We start from the raw sequence: 16,573 nt of genomic DNA, 5'->3' as shown, positions 1-16,573 counted from the left end.
AAGGCAGAGGGCTATGTACCAGATGAAGGAACAAGATAAAACCCCAGAAAAACAACTAAGTGAAGTGGAGATAAGCAACCTTCCAGAAAAAGAATTCAGAATAATGATAGTGAAGATGATCCAGGACCTCAGAAAAAGAATGGAGGCAAAGATCGAGAAGAGGCAAGAAATGTTTAACAAAGACCTAGAAGAATTAAAGAACAAACAAACAGAGATGAACAATACAATAAATGAAATGAAAGATACACTAGAAGGAATCAATAGCAAAGTAACTGAGGCAGAAAAACGGATAAGTGACCTGGAAGACAAAATGGTGGAATTCACTGCTGAAGAACAGAATAAGAAAAAAGAATGAAAAGAAATGAAGACAGCCTAAGAAACCTCTGGGACAACATTAAACACAACAACATTTGCATTATAGGGGTCCCAGAAGGAGAAGAGAGATAGAAAGGACGAGAGAAAATATTTGAAGAGATGATAGGCAAAAACTTCCCTAACGTGGGAAAGGAAATAGCCACCCAAGTCCAGGAAGCGCAGCAAGTCCCATACAGGATAAACCCATGGAGAAACACGCCGAGACACACAGCAATCAAATTGGCAAAAATTAAAGACAAAGAAAAATTCTTGAAAGCAGCAAGGGAAAAATGACAAATAACATACAAGAGAACTCCCATAAGGTTAACAGCTGATTTCTCAGCAGAAACTCTACAAGCCAGAAGGGAGTGGCATGGTATACTTAAAGTGATGAAAGGGAAGAACCTACAACCAAGATTACTCTACCCAGCAAGGATCTCATTCAGATTCAATGGAGAAATCAAAAGCTTTACAGACAAACAAAAGATAAGAGAATTCAGCACCACCAAAACAACTCTACAACAAATGCTAAAGGAGCTTCTCTAAGTGGGAAACAAAAGAGAAGAAAAGGACCTACAAAAACAAACTGAAAACAATTAAAAAATGGTCATAGGAACATACATATCAATAATTACCTTAAACGTGAATGGATTAAATGCTCCAACCAAAAGACACAGGCTTGTTGAATGGATATAAAAACAAGAACCAGGGCTTCCCTGGTGGCGCAGTGGTGGAAAGTCCGCCTGCCGATGCAGGGGACACGGGTTCGTGCCCCAGTCCGGGAAGATCCCACATGCCGCGGAGCGGCTGGGCCCGTGAGCCATGGCTGCTGAGCCTGCACGTCCGGAGCCTGTGCTCCGCAATGGGCAAGGCCACAACAGTGAGAGGCCCGCGTACCGCAAAAAAAAAAAACAAGAACCCTATATATGCTATCTACAAGAGACCCACTTCAGACCTAGGGACATTACAGACTGAAAGTGAGGGGGTGAAAAAAGATATTCCATGCAGATGGAAAACAAAAGAAAGCTGGAGTAGCAATACTCATATCAGATAAAATAGACTTTAAAATAAAGAATATTACAAGAGACAAAGGACACTACATAATGATCAAGGAATCAATCCAAGAAGAAAATATAACAATTATAAATATATATGCACACAACATAGGAGCACCTCAATACATAAGGCAACTGCTAACAGCTATAAAAGAGGAAATCGACAGTAACACAGTAATAGTGGGGGACTTTAACACCCCACTTACACCAATGGACACATCATCCAAAATGAAAATAAATAAGGAAACAGAAGCTTTCAATGACACAACAGACCAGATAGATTTAATTGATATTTATAGGACATTCCACCCAAAAACAGTAGATTACACTTTCTTCTCAAGTGCACAAGGACCATTCTCCAGGATAGATCACATCTTGGGTCACAAATCAAGCCTCAGTAAGTTAAAGAAAACTGAAATCTTATCAAGCATCTTTTCGGACCACAACACTATGAGATTAGAAATCAATTACAGGGAAGAAAACATAAAAAACACAAACACATGGAGGCTAAACAATACATTACTAAATAACCAACAGAACACTGAAGAAATCAAAGAGGAAATCAAAAAATACCTAGAGACAAATGACAGTGAAAACACGATGATCCAAAACCTATGGGATGCAGCAAAAGCAGTTCTAAGAGGGAAGTTTATACCTATACAAGCCTACATCAAGAAACAAGAAAAATCTCAAATAAACAATCTAACTTTACACCTAAAGGAGCTAGAGAAAGAAGAACAAACAAAACCTAAAGTTAGCAGAAGGAAGGAAATCATAAAGATCAGAGCAGAAATACATGAAATAGAAACAAAGAAAACAATAGTAAAGATCAAAAAAAAAAAAGCTGGTTCTTTGAGAAGATAAACAAAATTGATAAACCATTAGCCAGACTCATCAAGAAAAAGAAGGAGAGGACTCAAATCAATAAAATTAGAAATGAAAAAGGAGAACAACAGACACCACAGAAATACAAAGCATCCAAAGAGACTACTACAAGCAACTCTATACCAATAAAATGGACAACCTGGAAGAAATGGACAAATCCTTACAAAGGTATAACTTTCCAAGACTGAACCAGGAGAAATAGAAAATATGAACAAACAAATCACAAGTAATGAAATTGAAACTGTGGTTAAAAATCTTCCAACAAACAAAAGTCCAGGACCAGATGGCTTCACACGTGAATTCTATCAAACATTTAGAGAAGAGCTAACACCCATCCTTCTCAAACTCTTCCAAACAACTGCAGAGGAAGGAACACGCCCAAACTCATTCTATGAGGCCACCATCACCCTGATACCAAAACCAGACAAAAATACTACAAAAAAAGAAAATTACAGACCAATATCACTGATGAACATAGATGCAAAAATCCTCAACAAAATACTAGCAAACAGAATCCAGCAACACATTAAAAGGATCATACACCATGATCAAGTGGGATTTATCCCAGGGATGCAAGGATTCTTCACTATATGCAAATCAATCAATGTGATACACCGTATTAACAAACTGAAGAATAAAAACCATATGATCATCTCAATAGATGCAGAAAAAGCTTTTGACAAAATTCAACACCCATTTATGATAAAAACTCTCCAGAAAGTGGGCACAGAGGGAACCTACCTCAACATAATAAAGGCCATATACAACAAACCCACAGCAAACATCATTCTCAATTTTGAAAAACTGAAAGCATTTCCTCTAAGATCAGGAACAAGACAAGAATATCCACTCTCACCACTATTATGCAACATAGTTTTGGAAGTCCTAGCCATGGCAATCAGAGAAGAAAAAGAAATAAAAGGAATACAAATTGGAAAAGAAGAAGTAAAACAGTCACTGTTTGCAAATGACATGATACTATACATAGAGAATCCTAAAAATGCCACCAGAAAACTACTAGTGCTAATCAATCAATTTGGTAAAGTTGCAGGATACAAAACTAATGCACAGAAATCTCTTGCATTCCTATACACTAATGATGAAAAATATGAAAGAGAAATTAAGGAAACACTCCCATTTACCACTGCAACAAAAAGAATAAAATACCTAGGAATAAACCTACCTAGGGAGAAAAAAGACCTGTATGCAGAAAACTGTAAGACACTGATGAAAGAAATTAAAGGTGATACAAACAGATGGAGAGATATACCATGTTCTTGGATTGGAAGAATCAATATTGTGAAAATGACTATACTACCCTAAGCAATCTACAGATTCAATGCAATCCCTATCAAATTACCAATGGCATTTTTTACAGAACTAAAACAAAAATTCTTGAAATTTGTATGGAGACACAAAAGACCCCAAATAGCCAAAGCAGTCTTGAGGGAAAAAAGCAGAGCTGGAGGAATCAGACTCCCTGACTTCAGGCTATACTACAAAGCTATAGTAATCAAGACAATATGGTACTGGCACAAGAACAGAAATATAGATCAATGGAACAGGATAGAAAGGCCAGAGATAAACCCATGCACCTATGGTCAACTAATCTATGACAAAGGAGGCAGGGATATACAAAGGAGAAAAGACAGTCTCTTCAATAAGTGGTGCTGGGAAAACTGGACAGCTACATGTAAAAGAATGAAATTAGAATACTCCTTCACACCATACACAAAAATAAACTCAAAATGGATTCGAGATCTAAATATAAGACCGGACACTATAAAACTCTTAGAGGAAAACATAGGAAGAACACTCTTTGACATAAATCACAGCAAGATCTTTTTTGATCCACCTCCTAGAGTAACGGAAATAAAAACAAAAATAAACAAATGGGACCTAATGAAACTTCAAAGCTTTTGCACAGCAAAGGAAACCATAAACAAGATGAAGAGAAGACCCTCAGAATGGGAGAAAATATTTGCAAATGAATCAATGGACAAAAGATTAATCTCCAAAATATATAAACAGCTCATGCAGGTCAATATTAAAGAAACAAACGCAATCCAAAAATAGGCAGAAGACCTAAATAGACATTTCTCCAAAGAAGACATACAGATTGCCAAGAAGCACATGAAAAGCTGCTCAACATCACTAATTATTAGAGAAATGCAAATCAAAACTACAGTGAGGTATCACCTCACACCAGTTAGAAAGGGCATCATCAGGGCTTCCCTGGTGGTGCAGTTGTTGAGGGTCCGCCTGCTGATACAGGGGACACGGGTTCGTGCCCCGGTCCGGGAGGATCCCACGTTGTCGCGGAGCGGCTGGGCCCGTGAGCCATGGCTGCTGAGCCTGTGCATCCAGAGCCTGTGCTCTGCAACGCGAGAGGCCACAGCAGTGAGAGGCCCATGTACCGCAAAAAAAAAAAAGAAAAAAAAAAAGAAAGGGTGGGCTTCCCTGTTGGTGCAGTGGTTGAGAGTCCGCCTACCAATGCAGGGGACACAGGTTCGTGCCCCAGTCCGGGAAGATCCCACATACTGCGGAGCGGCTGGGCCCGTGAGCCATGGCTGCTGAACCTGTGCGTCCGGAGCCTGTGCTCCGCAACGGGAGAGGCCACAACAGTGAGAGGCCCGCGTACCGCAAAAAAAAAAAAAAAAAAAAAAAGAAAGGGCATCATCAGAAAATCTACAAACAACAAATGCTGGAGAGGGTGTGGAGAAAAGGGAACCCTCTTGCACTTCTGGTGGGAATGTAAATTGATACAGCCACTATGGAGAACAGTACGGAGGTTCCTTAAAAAACTAAAAATAGAATTACAATATGATCCAGCAATCCCACTACTGGGCATATACCCAGAGAAAACCATATTTGAAAAAGACACATGCACCCCAATGTTCATTGCAGCACTATTTACAATAGCCAGGTCATGGAAGCAACCTAAATGCCCATCGACAGACGAATGGAGAAAGAAGATGTGGTAATACATACAATGGAATATTACTCAGCCATGAAAAGGAACAAAGTTGAGTCATTTGTTGAGACGTGGATGGACCTAGAGACTGTCATACAGAGTGAAGTAAGTCAGAAAGAGAAAAACAAATATCGTATATTAACACATGTATGTGGAACCTAGAAAAATGGTACAGATGAACCAGTCTGCAGGGCAGAAGTTCAGACACAGATGTAGAGAACAAACATATGGACACCAAGGGGGGGAAAGCCGTGGGGGGATAGGGATGGTGGTGTGCTGAATTGGGAGAATGGGATTGACATGTATACACTGATGTGTATAAAACTGATGACTAATAAGAACCTGCTGTATAAAAAAAATAAATAAAACAAAATTCAAAAATTCAAAAAATAAATAAAAATAAATTTAAGTATCTATTATCTACAGTATCAAAGGTCTTTCTCTCCTAAATTTAAAACTAAATTAGGGCATTATTAACATACGCAAGAAAAATAAAACACTATTAGCTTTAAAAAGAAAGACAAAAAGCCCGAAAGACCAACTGATCTGCAAATCTCCTACCATCACAGTAAGACAGTTAAATACAGAAGCATTAATTTCGCATTTCAGAAAGAATCTAAACATCTTGACTATGGGCACAAGAGGGAGCAATTTAGCCTTGAATGAGGCTTGTACCTATAATTTCATTCAGAGAAACTTAATCAGAGGAAAATTGCCTTTATTCAGAGAAAATTAACCCCTCCTACTTTCACATGAGGTTTATGCAGGTAGCAATTAATAATCTAACAGCATCAAGGAAATCTTGGGAAAGAAGGAAGCAAATAGGTAGACAGTCTCTGAAGAAAACTTTCATACTTTAAAAACTCAGCACTTAAATAAAATTGTATGAATGGTTTAAAAATACATCAACTCTTTATAATTTCCCTAAATAAATAAATAAAGGGTTGAACTTTCAAAAGGAAAGTGGGTTTCCTAAAAATGTATAGGCATAAGTAGTTAAGAACTTAATAGTATTTTTTTTTTTTGCTGTAGGTATGTGATTTATTTTATTCTTGAAGAATCCTTCCAAAAATGTTAATCAAAATAAGAACAAAAAGCCTCAGGCATGAAAAAAAAATATGGAACGCTTCACAAATTTGCATGTTATCCTTGCGCAAGGATTAGGGGCCATGCTAATCTTCTCTGTATCATTCCAATTTTAATATATGTGCTGCCGAAGCAAGCACTTAATAGTATTAATTTACACCAAACACCGCTCTAAGATAACAAAATTTCTGTAGGAACACAGTTTTAATGAAGTTTGTAACCCATACGGTTACCCACTTACAAAAGAAAAAAAAAGGTTTTATACTACAATTAAACAGCAAAAATCTAATATTCCTATATTTTAGAATGGAAATGAACTCCAGAGATTAAAACTCATCTTTAGGGGGACTTCCCAGGCAGTCCAATAGTTAAGACTCCACGCTTCCACTGCAGGGGGCACGGGTTCAATCCCTGGTCAGGGAACTAAGATCCTGCAGGCCACGCAGCACGGCCAAAAAAAAAAAAAAAATTTTTTTCTTTAGGAAAGTATCTACTCTTGAACTAGTGGATATACAAAAGCAGACTCCAAATAGATTAAAAAGCTAAATATGGGGCTTCCCTGGTGGTGCAGTGGTTAAGAATCTGCCTGCCAATTCAGGGGACACAGGTTTGAGCCCTGGTCGGGGAAGATCCCACATGCCGCGGAGCAACTAAGTCTGTGCACCACAACTACTGAGCCTGCACTCTAGAGCCTGCGAGCCCCAACTACTGAAGCCCACACGCCTAGAGCCCATGCTCTGCAACAACAGAAGCCACTGCAGTGAGAAGCCCACGCACGGCAACCAAGAGTAGCCCCCGCTCGCCACAACTAGAGAAAGCCTGAGTGCAGGAACCAAGACCCAACGCAGCCAAAAATAAAATAAATAAATTTATTTTTTAAAAAAGCTAAATATGAATGGTAAGACTATAATAGGACTACTTAAGAAAATTCAGGAAACACAAATTAGAAGGCAAAAAAATTAATTTGACTACATCAGAAATAAAGATTTCTATCAAGGACATCCAGGACAAAATTAATACAGATAATATAAGGAGAAAGTATTTACAAAGTCTAAAAGCAACAAGCCCTACTATCTAGGATATATAAGAAACTCCTAAAAAGCAACAAAATGGAAAAACCGACAAATGTTATCAACAAAATTTATAAACAAGGAAACCCAAAAGCCTAAAAAGCTTATGAAGAAATGGTCAAGCTCAAGTTATCAGAGAAATGCAAATTAAAAGATATCACTTTACACCTACTGGCCTGGCAAAAATTACAAAGCTGGATGATACCTAGTGTCACTAAAGAAGTGAGGATACAGGAGCCCTCACATGCTATTGATGGGAATGCACAGATTGGAGGGCAATCAAATTTGATATTTATATATCCTGTAACTTAGAGATTCTGGTCCTAGCTACATATACTCAAGAAATTCTCATTTCTGTAAAAGTTCAACCAAGCTTTGCTGGGCAGCAAAAAGTTGGAGACAATCTATATATCTATTAACTAGGGAATGAACAATAAAATGTATTCGAGGTACCCCATGGAGGGTAGCAATCAGGTGTAACAAATAATATGTACATACAACAAGGATAAATCTTAAAAACATAGTGTCAAGTGAGATAAGAAACAGAAGAAAATAATTAACTTTAACATGTATGCAAATTTAAAATATTTACATATAAACAAACATTTTACAAAAAAACGTACATTACACATACATTTACAAAGAATATACAATAAATACATTAGAAAGATCACCTATGGGGAGGTGTGATTCTGTGATTAAATATATATTTGGTTTTCATCACTCTTCCTGGCACACAGCTCTAAGATCCTTGTAATTTCCCATATAAGAGCCTTAGGGGCATCTTTTGTTATACTATTTAGTTTTGTTCCTGAAATAGCTCCAGGGTATAAAAGTGAAATGGTGTCTTACATTATTCATGTAACAAGCCCCTTTTAACCACACCTGAGTTTCTGTTAATAAAGTGATTTCTGAAAAGCCCCTAGATAACCTAAGGATGGGGGCTGGTTACCAGAGGAACCAACCCCTTGATTAGAGTTGGAACTTTCAGCCCCACCCTCCATACCTCCAGAGGAGAGGGGAGTGAGTGGCTGGAGATTGAGTTCAATCACAAACGGCCAATGATTTAATCAATCATACCTACATAATGAATGAAGACTCCATAAAAAAACCAAAAGGGCGAGATTCACAGAGCACCTGGGTTGCTGAACACAAGGAGATGTAGGAAGAGTGATACACCCAAATTGGGCACAGAAGCTCTACACCCCTTCCCACATACCGTGCCCCATGCATCTCTTCCATCTGGCTGTTCCAGAGTTTTATCCTTGTATAATAAACCAGTAATCTAATAAGTATAGTTGTCAGAAGCACAGGTAACAACCAACCTGGACTGGCAATTGGCATATGAAGGGGTTAGGGGGCAATCTTGTAGGACTGAACCCTTAACCTATGGGATCTGATGCTATCTCCAGGTAGATAGTTTCAGAAGTGAATTAAATCATAGGACACCCAGCTCGTGTTGAAGAATTGCTGGATGTGTGGAAAACTCACACATCTGGTGTCAGAAATGAAGTAGTGTTGTAGTTGTGTAAAGGAAACACATAGGAGGAGTGTGTTTTCCTTTAGAGAAGGGAAATGAGAATGGGAAATTTTTAAAAGGAAATAAACACAGCAAGAAGCTAAGTCTTAGACAGACCTAATAGGATAATGGGCTATAAACTAAATATGATTTACTCAATCTTCTGTACTTGAGATCTCACAAGAGCTTATAAGGAATATGAATTAAGCTCATTATGCACTGGACAATTGCTAGTATCTCTGGCATTTTCTCAAAACAAAGTGGTGAAAATCTATTCCGAGACCACAATTTATACAATATGATTCCTGGCTAGTTAATTCCATAAGTTGTTGGTCAATTTTAACCCCTAAAATTGAAAATTCACCCCAATAATATAGAGCGATTAGAACTGATTTAAAGAGCACATTTTAACCCTATAAATTGGTATATTATAAATACATAGTTTAAAGGAAATTCATCACTATATTGAAAGGAAGACCATTTCTTCACACTAAAGAAATTTAAGCCAATTTTATCCTGAAATATCCTTGGTGATCAACTTTGCAGAAGAGGGGGGAAAAAAAGTGAATAAATAAATAAATCCTTAGCCCTGAAATGTGCATGGCTCTGAGGCTCATGAAACTTCTTAACAATGACAAAGGAGAAAAACCAGGGCTTAGCAATTAGGCCTACTTCTGACAAGAGTATGATCAATACTGTTAACAAGGGCTGTGAAGTATTAACTAAAACCAGGTGTGTACAATAGATGTGCCCTAGCCTCCATTTTTCTAAATCTCTCAGGTGCTGACTATTTATTCTATTCATTTTGTCATCTTGTCATAAACTATCTTCTTTTTCTTTTTTTTTTGCGGGCCTCTCACTGTTGTGGCCTCTCCCGCTGTGGAGCACAGGCTCCAGACACACAGGCTCAGCGGCCATGGCTCACGGGCCTAGCCGCTACGCGGCCTGTGGGATCTTCTCGGACCGGGTCACAGACCCGTGTCCCCTGCATCGGCAGGCGGACTCTCAACCGCTGCGCCACCAGGGAAGCCCGTCATAAACTATCTTAATTGGTGATTATATATTGTAAACAAAAAAAAGTTATTAAGCACTAGAAGTCAGGAACTATCTTTTTAAGTTCCCCAGAAAATGGATGGAGGCAACCAAAGACTGAGGAAGCTATATAATATTCCTGATAGGGAATACCCTGAGAACCTACCAGACTCATTAGGGTCAACAGTGCACCTGCCAAATGTCCTAAATCCTCTTCTGCACCATATGTCCTTTCCCACTCCAGTAACTACCCAATACCCTTCCCACCTTCTCTACTCTCCCATCCTTGCCTAGTCGGCCTTGCAAACTTCTTTCTATTCTTCCTTCAAACTCCAGCTAAAATGTCATTTCAGGAAGCCTGTCTTGTTCATTTTCTTCCCCCAGACAGAAAGCTTCCTTCCTTTGTTCTAACTTTGTACCTTATACTTGTTTCTACTGTTCAATTTATCACACATGACGTAATTTGTTTGTATGTCTGCCTCCCTTACCAGACCGTAAGTAAATTCCTTAGATGCACAGGCTTCTTTTTGAATCCCTTTTGCCCCAAAACAGTGCCAAGATCCATAATAGGTTCTCAAGTGTTTATTGAATACATGAATATCTGAAGCAAGGGAAATCAGTTGCCAGATGTCAAATGAATCTATAAAGCCTGCCTGCAAAAACCCATTGGTTGTTACAGTCAACTCCCAATTTTTCTTTTTCTTGAGATTACACATAAGATAAACAAGTTACTAAAGATTTTTATTTTTAAAGATAAATAACTGATAGAATTAATTGCCGAAATGGAATTAATAGTTTATTTAATACAGATGCCAAATACATGGGAGAATCTCCCACTGGGATGGTCCTTATTGGAACCGACTTTCCAACAATCTCCTTCCCTACAGCACTCTGTGCCAAAACAGACACTCAACTGACAGGAAGCTGTAAGTCTAGTACTGTTGAAAGTCAGGGATACAAGCTGGACAACCTTTCAAGATACTTTGTCAACCCTACAATTCCCCCAATTATTAAGATACAAGGGAACTAGCTTCATTCCATTGATAATAAGTGCCATCTGGTAACACATGAATTTACTGGCCTGGCTAGTCAAGCCTGATTGTGACAGGCAGGGCAGAAAATAAAATTCAAATTCAATCACCTGCGGTAGGCAGAAAAATGCCCCCCCACCCTGCTCCCCCGCACCAGCCAATGATCTCCACAACATATTCCACAGAATTTGTAAATATATCACCTAACACAGCAAAAGGGACTTTGTAAATGCGATTAAATTAAGGATTTTGAGATGAGATAATCCTTGATTATCCAGTGGGCCCCATGTAATCACAAGGGCCCCTGGAAGAGGGAGGCAAGAAAGTCAGGGGAGGAGATGTGATGACAGAAGCAAAGACCAGAGAAGAGAGAAAGATTTGAAGATGCTATGCACTGCCAGCTTTGAAAATGGGGAAATGGACCATGAGTCAAGGAATGCAGGCCACCTCTAGAAGCTGGGAAATGCAAGGAAAAGGATTCTCCCTAGAGCCTCCAAAAGGAACTAAGCACTGCTGACACTTGGATTTTAGCTCAGTAAGAGCTATTTTTGTCTTCTGACCTCCAGAACTTCAAGATAATAAATTTGTGTTGTTTTAAGCCCCCAAAAGTTTTGGTAATTTATTACAGCAGCAACAGGAAACCAATGCAATGCCTAAACAATATCTTCTTAGCCAGCAATGGTAATCAAAACTTACCTTCTAAGAAAGAATGATCTCGAACAGCTTCTGCAGCTAATACAGACTTCCCACAACCTGCCATTCCGTATATGGTGACCCATCCCGGTTCACCACTCAGTTTGAAGAGCTTCTGCTGAATTGCATTCACTAGCTTCCTCCTAGTAACAAAAACAACGGGCCTCTGTGGTACTCCACCTTCACACAGGACTGTCCTTACTGAAATCCAAAACAAAACAAACATGAATGAAGAGAACTGAAATGGTTACTCAAGTAATACCATAAAAACCAAAGAGAGCAAGGCTGAGGTCTCAGCCTCAGAATTTCCAAGAGAAATAAGAAAATGTGGCTAGCATATTAACTTCAACTTTGATTTCTCAGAACACCCAGAACGAAAGCAAACATATATCTCTCAAGATGACTAAAGACAATGAAAATCTCCATCTGTATCTGCCCTTACTCACCCTATTCCTCCCTGACTCTCCAATCTTTTTCTCATACTAAAAACTGAGAAGAGAGTGTAAAGGAAAGAATATGGAATTGCCTTCAAGAACACAGATTTCTAAAGATTCTTATTCTTTCCTATGCTTGAACTTGATAAACACAAAACTGAAGAACTTAAATAAAGGACTATAAATTGCCATATTATCTCTAAAAATTATGGTATGTATATTATTACCTCAGCAGTAGATAGTTCACTGGGCAAGGAAATGAGAGAGGTAACATAGATGCAAATAAAAATATTTGAATTGGAAAACGATAATTTTTTCACATGCATGATTCAGTGAACTGATCAGTCTCTCTAGCAGATTTCATCTACAATAGACAAAACTGCAGCAACGGAGCCTTTATGATAGAAAGTATCATGGATACAAACCATATGAAGTTATTCCAACTGAATCTTTGCCATTGGAAGAAGATAGGACAGGAATGCCACCATGGAGAAGGTAGGCAAGATCTTTATACCCTTCATGTAGCAGAGCATTGTAGAATGATATATAGGAATAATTATCTTTTTCAAGTATCGTTTTAATTAGCATAGCTGCTCGTTGCCGTTGGGTGGGCTAAAAAAAAAAAAAAAGTAGTTTAGTATACTACAAAGAATATATTTGCAACATAAATTAGTGGAGACCAGTACAAGTTTTGAAATAAATTCCAAAAATTTTTAAGAAAGCATAGACTGCCTCAGAGGGCTTTACCTCATTTTTTACTTTTTCCTCCTCCGACACTGTTAAAACTCCATCACTAATCATGTGATCCATGATGTAGGATGTTTTGACGTCCCTTTCCAGGGCTTCTCTATGTTGAAGCAAACAATTTCGAGCTTTTGCATCCATCCTCCCTCAAATTTTTCCTTCTCTGTCAACCATGAGCTACAGGCAAACATCAAAATATTTGTCAAGCCAATAAAGATATGAAAAGATGTATAACCTCACTGGTAATGAAAAATGTAAAGAAAATAAGACTTCTTTTGCAAAGTTTTTTTTTTTCCTATTTATTTAAACAGAGTTTATTTAAACTCTCCTACGTGTCCGCCCACAGAAAGGACGGAAGGGGGACGCCAAAAAGAAAACGAGCAGGCTGTCTGCACCGCCAGTCACTCTGTCCTCCCCTGGGCTTCATCTATGTCCTGGCTTTCCCCAGTGGACTTTCATCAGCCAGACATGCAAAGATTTTTTTTAAATAAACAAAATCTAATGCTTTCAAAGGTGTGAGGTAATGGTTATTCTTTTAAGATACCTGAGGAGAGTACAAAGTGGATGCAACTTTTCTGGAAGGCTATATAAGTTAAGATGTGTTTAAAGTAAGCATTCTCTTTAACCCAGAAATCCCACTTCTAGGAATTTACCTCAGAGAGATACTCATATATGTATGCAAAAATATCCACAAAAAGGGTTAATAGAGAGTGTGATAAAAATATTAGAACAACCTAAATGCCCATCATTCGGAGTATGGATTAAAAAAATTAGAGTATGGGGCTTCCCTGGTGGCGCAGTGGTTGAGAGTCCACCTGCTGATGCAGGGGACACGGGTTCGTGCCCCAGTCCGGGAAGATCCCACACGCCGCGAAGCGGCTGGGCCCGTGAGCCATGGCCACTGGGCCTGCGCGTCAGGAGCCTGTGCTCCGCAACGGGAGAGGCCACAACAGTGAGAGGCCCACGTACCGGAAAAAAAAAAAAAAAGACTATGTACATAAGATGGAATATTATATAGCCATTTAAAATAAGACATCTCCACGTACTGACATGGAAAGGTGCTCGTGACACGTCACTGATTGAAAAAAATTTAAATATGATACCATGTATAGCACAAAATATGTGTTGGTCTCATATAAATGCATAGAGAGATGTTTAGAAGTCTGTTCAACAAAATGTTTGGGTTACTTCCAAGTAGCAAGATTTGGGGGGAATTTTCCCCCATTCTTTTTTCTTCTTTTCTATACTACCTTAATATTTTTTCAATACACATTATCATTTGTACAATTTTAAAACTTCCTTTAAGATTTTATAAACAATGGTCATACTAAAGTCCTAATATTTATAAACTACTTGATTTCTTTACCATCATTAAGACTAAATAGAGCATTCTTGGTATTGAGTATTAGTTCTCACTCAAGATGAGTGTCAGCTGGTAGGTCTTCATTGGTAAACACATTTCTCATGTGCTTACTCCACTAATTTTTCAGCTGAGCTGCTAACTATGACAAAGCAACAGAAAATATCCTCTGATGTCATTTCTTAGACTAGGAGGACACAAAGAATAATATTCTTCACAGTATAATACTCTAAGTTCCTACCGACTTTATTTCAAATATGATGCAAATTTTTCAATAGGTATAAAACCCAGATCAGAACATTTTCAAGTTTTTAAACAGAATCTATCCAATGTAATACAGTGAGTGTCTAAATGTGTTTATTTATATACTCATTCAATAAACATTTGAGCCCCTCCTGTGTGTCAGGCCCTCAATCTACAGAGATTAAATCATACCCCTGAAGGAATTCACAATCTAGTAGGAGAGTAAAATACAGATAATTATAATGTGATGTACTAAGCGCCAAGGGATAAGCACAAGTAATTTTGAGCACACAGAAGAGGAGCAATAATCATTAAGCTTCATTAATCAGTAATCAATAATGACTATAAAAAGTACCACCGAATGTGTCACTTTCAAACACAGGTAAGTAGAGAATTTGCCTATGCTTGTCAAGGTTCACAAAATGCCCAGTACTGGCATGAAACTGATTGATAAAAGAACAAGTTATGGTTAGGATCAAGGCTACATTTTTAAATGTTAGTGTTTTTATGATCTCAAGTTAAACATAAAACGTCCCGGGCTTCCCTGGTGGTGCAGTAGTTAAGAACCCCCCTGCCAGTGCAGGGGACACGGGTTCGAGCCCTGGTCCGGGGGGAATTCCACATGCCGCGGAGCAACTAAGCCCATGCGACGCAACTACTGAGCCTGCGCTCTAGAGCCCGTGAGCCACAACTACCCAGCCCGTGTTCCACAAGAGAAGCCACCGCAATGAGACGCCCACGCACAGCAACAAAGACCCAATGCAACCAAAAATAAATAATAAACTAATTACTTTTTTAAAAATCATATTAAAACGTCCCTTAATTTTTCAGTAATAAAACTATTTAACAAAACAAAAATGAACTTTTTAGCTTTTGTCCAATAGCTAAGGCAAGAGACACACTCTGACCACCTGAAACTAATTTCCAACTTTACCTAGCCCTATTAAAACTAAAGACGTTAAGTTTTATACGTTTTTTAACTCTGTACACATTTAGATATTCTGAACAAATTCTCAGTGTCCCACCTTCCGTAACCACATCAACATGTAAAGTCAGTACTCTCCAGGCTTGTGAAATATAAAGAACAGCTTCATCCAGGAAAACCGTAATAGTTGACCATTTCCTCTTTAGATAATTTCACTTCCTGGTACAGTATCAGAATGATTAATAATAATTCCTTGACCCAGAATTCTGAGTCTCTAAAATCGACTACCGAACCTCCGAAGAACCGGGTTCGGGGAGAAAAGCGAGGCGCAAAGTTACCCAAACCTTCACACCTGGGTCTTCACTGGGAAGAGAAGCCCTGAAGGGACAGACCGGAAAATCAAGGTAGGGGTGAGTGGAGGCAACGGGACTTCCAAAAGGAAATTCGGGGCTCGGGCCACAGCCCGGGGGCAGGTCGGGGCCTCACAGGTGTCTCACCTGGGCCTCCGCAGCCGGGGGGGCTCCTGAAGACCCCCGGGAATCTCCGACCTGCGGAGGAGGCGTCACCCCCGCAGGCGGCCCACGCAGTCCCGTGGCGCCGAGATGAGTATTCCAACCCAGACACAAAGGAAGGAGCGCCACTCGGACTGTCGTTCCTTCCCTCCCGCTGCAGCTGCACCCGGGCGGGAGCCCGGAGCCACTGCGGACGCCGCCGCGTCTACTTCAAGTCCTCGCGGGTCGCTGACAGCCCAGACGCCTCACCTCCGGCTCCCTCACCCCTTCTGTCCAGGAATAAAGCCAGCCTCTCCGCCTCAGGACCGTGGAGCAGTGAAAACCCGCCAGCCCGCCCCCCTGGGCCGACGCCGGCCCACGCATGCCAAGAAACACACCCGGAGCCCCTCCAGGCGTCCGTCGCCGCGCGCGCTCCGGATCCGACTAGTGCCTGCGCGCGCAGAAAAAAGCCTCCGCCGCACCGACGGGGGCGCGCCGCGCTCCAACGAAGGGCGGACCGAGGCGGCGGCGCGCTCGACGCGCGCTGCCCCGCCCCGCCCCGCCCCGCCACCCCCGCGTCCCGGCGGCTTGCAGAAGCCCGGGTGCCACGGTTTCCTCGCTTTTGCAGCGTTAACGCAGAAGTTTGGGGAAGTAGGATTGCCGCTTACCCCAGCTGG

The 16,573-nt window shown here is 40.0% G+C and overlaps 1 protein-coding gene and 1 pseudogene across 10 annotated transcripts in view; both read right to left on the bottom strand.

The window, feature by feature from the left end:
* The window catches only part of APAF1 (apoptotic peptidase activating factor 1), a 131,336-nt gene extending 114,970 nt beyond the window's left edge, over nucleotides 1-16,366 (bottom strand). For 5 of the 10 annotated variants that reach the window (XR_016394816.1, XR_016394817.1, XR_016394815.1 and 2 more), the window contains exons 1-4: nucleotides 15,903-16,306; nucleotides 12,881-13,054; nucleotides 12,559-12,745; nucleotides 11,703-11,900 (exon numbers count right to left, since the gene is read on the bottom strand). Coding sequence is in view for 6 of the 10 variants with exons in the window: in XM_089920007.1 (XP_089776133.1) it covers nucleotides 11,703-11,900; nucleotides 12,559-12,745; nucleotides 12,881-13,018 (523 nt within the window). In the remaining 4 variants the exon portion in view is untranslated. Of the gene's footprint in view, nucleotides 1-11,702; nucleotides 11,901-12,558; nucleotides 12,746-12,880; nucleotides 13,055-15,902 lie in introns of all 10 variants that reach the window. The other 5 variants (XM_089920009.1, XM_089920010.1, XM_022599867.3 and 2 more) reach the window with 3 other exon arrangements.
* LOC115803698 (U6 spliceosomal RNA) lies at nucleotides 6,381-6,494 on the bottom strand (annotated as a pseudogene).
* Nucleotides 16,367-16,573: the final 207 nt, after the last annotated feature.

The sequence above is a fragment of the Delphinapterus leucas genome, chromosome 11 (assembly GCF_059928025.1).
Source record: "Delphinapterus leucas isolate spDelLeu-1000000601 "Yukka" chromosome 11, BTC_Dleu_Yukka2, whole genome shotgun sequence".
Taxonomy (NCBI): domain Eukaryota; kingdom Metazoa; phylum Chordata; class Mammalia; order Artiodactyla; family Monodontidae; genus Delphinapterus; species Delphinapterus leucas.
The sequence above is the reverse complement of the archived record's forward strand: the minus strand, read 5'-3'. Positions and strand labels throughout refer to the sequence as shown.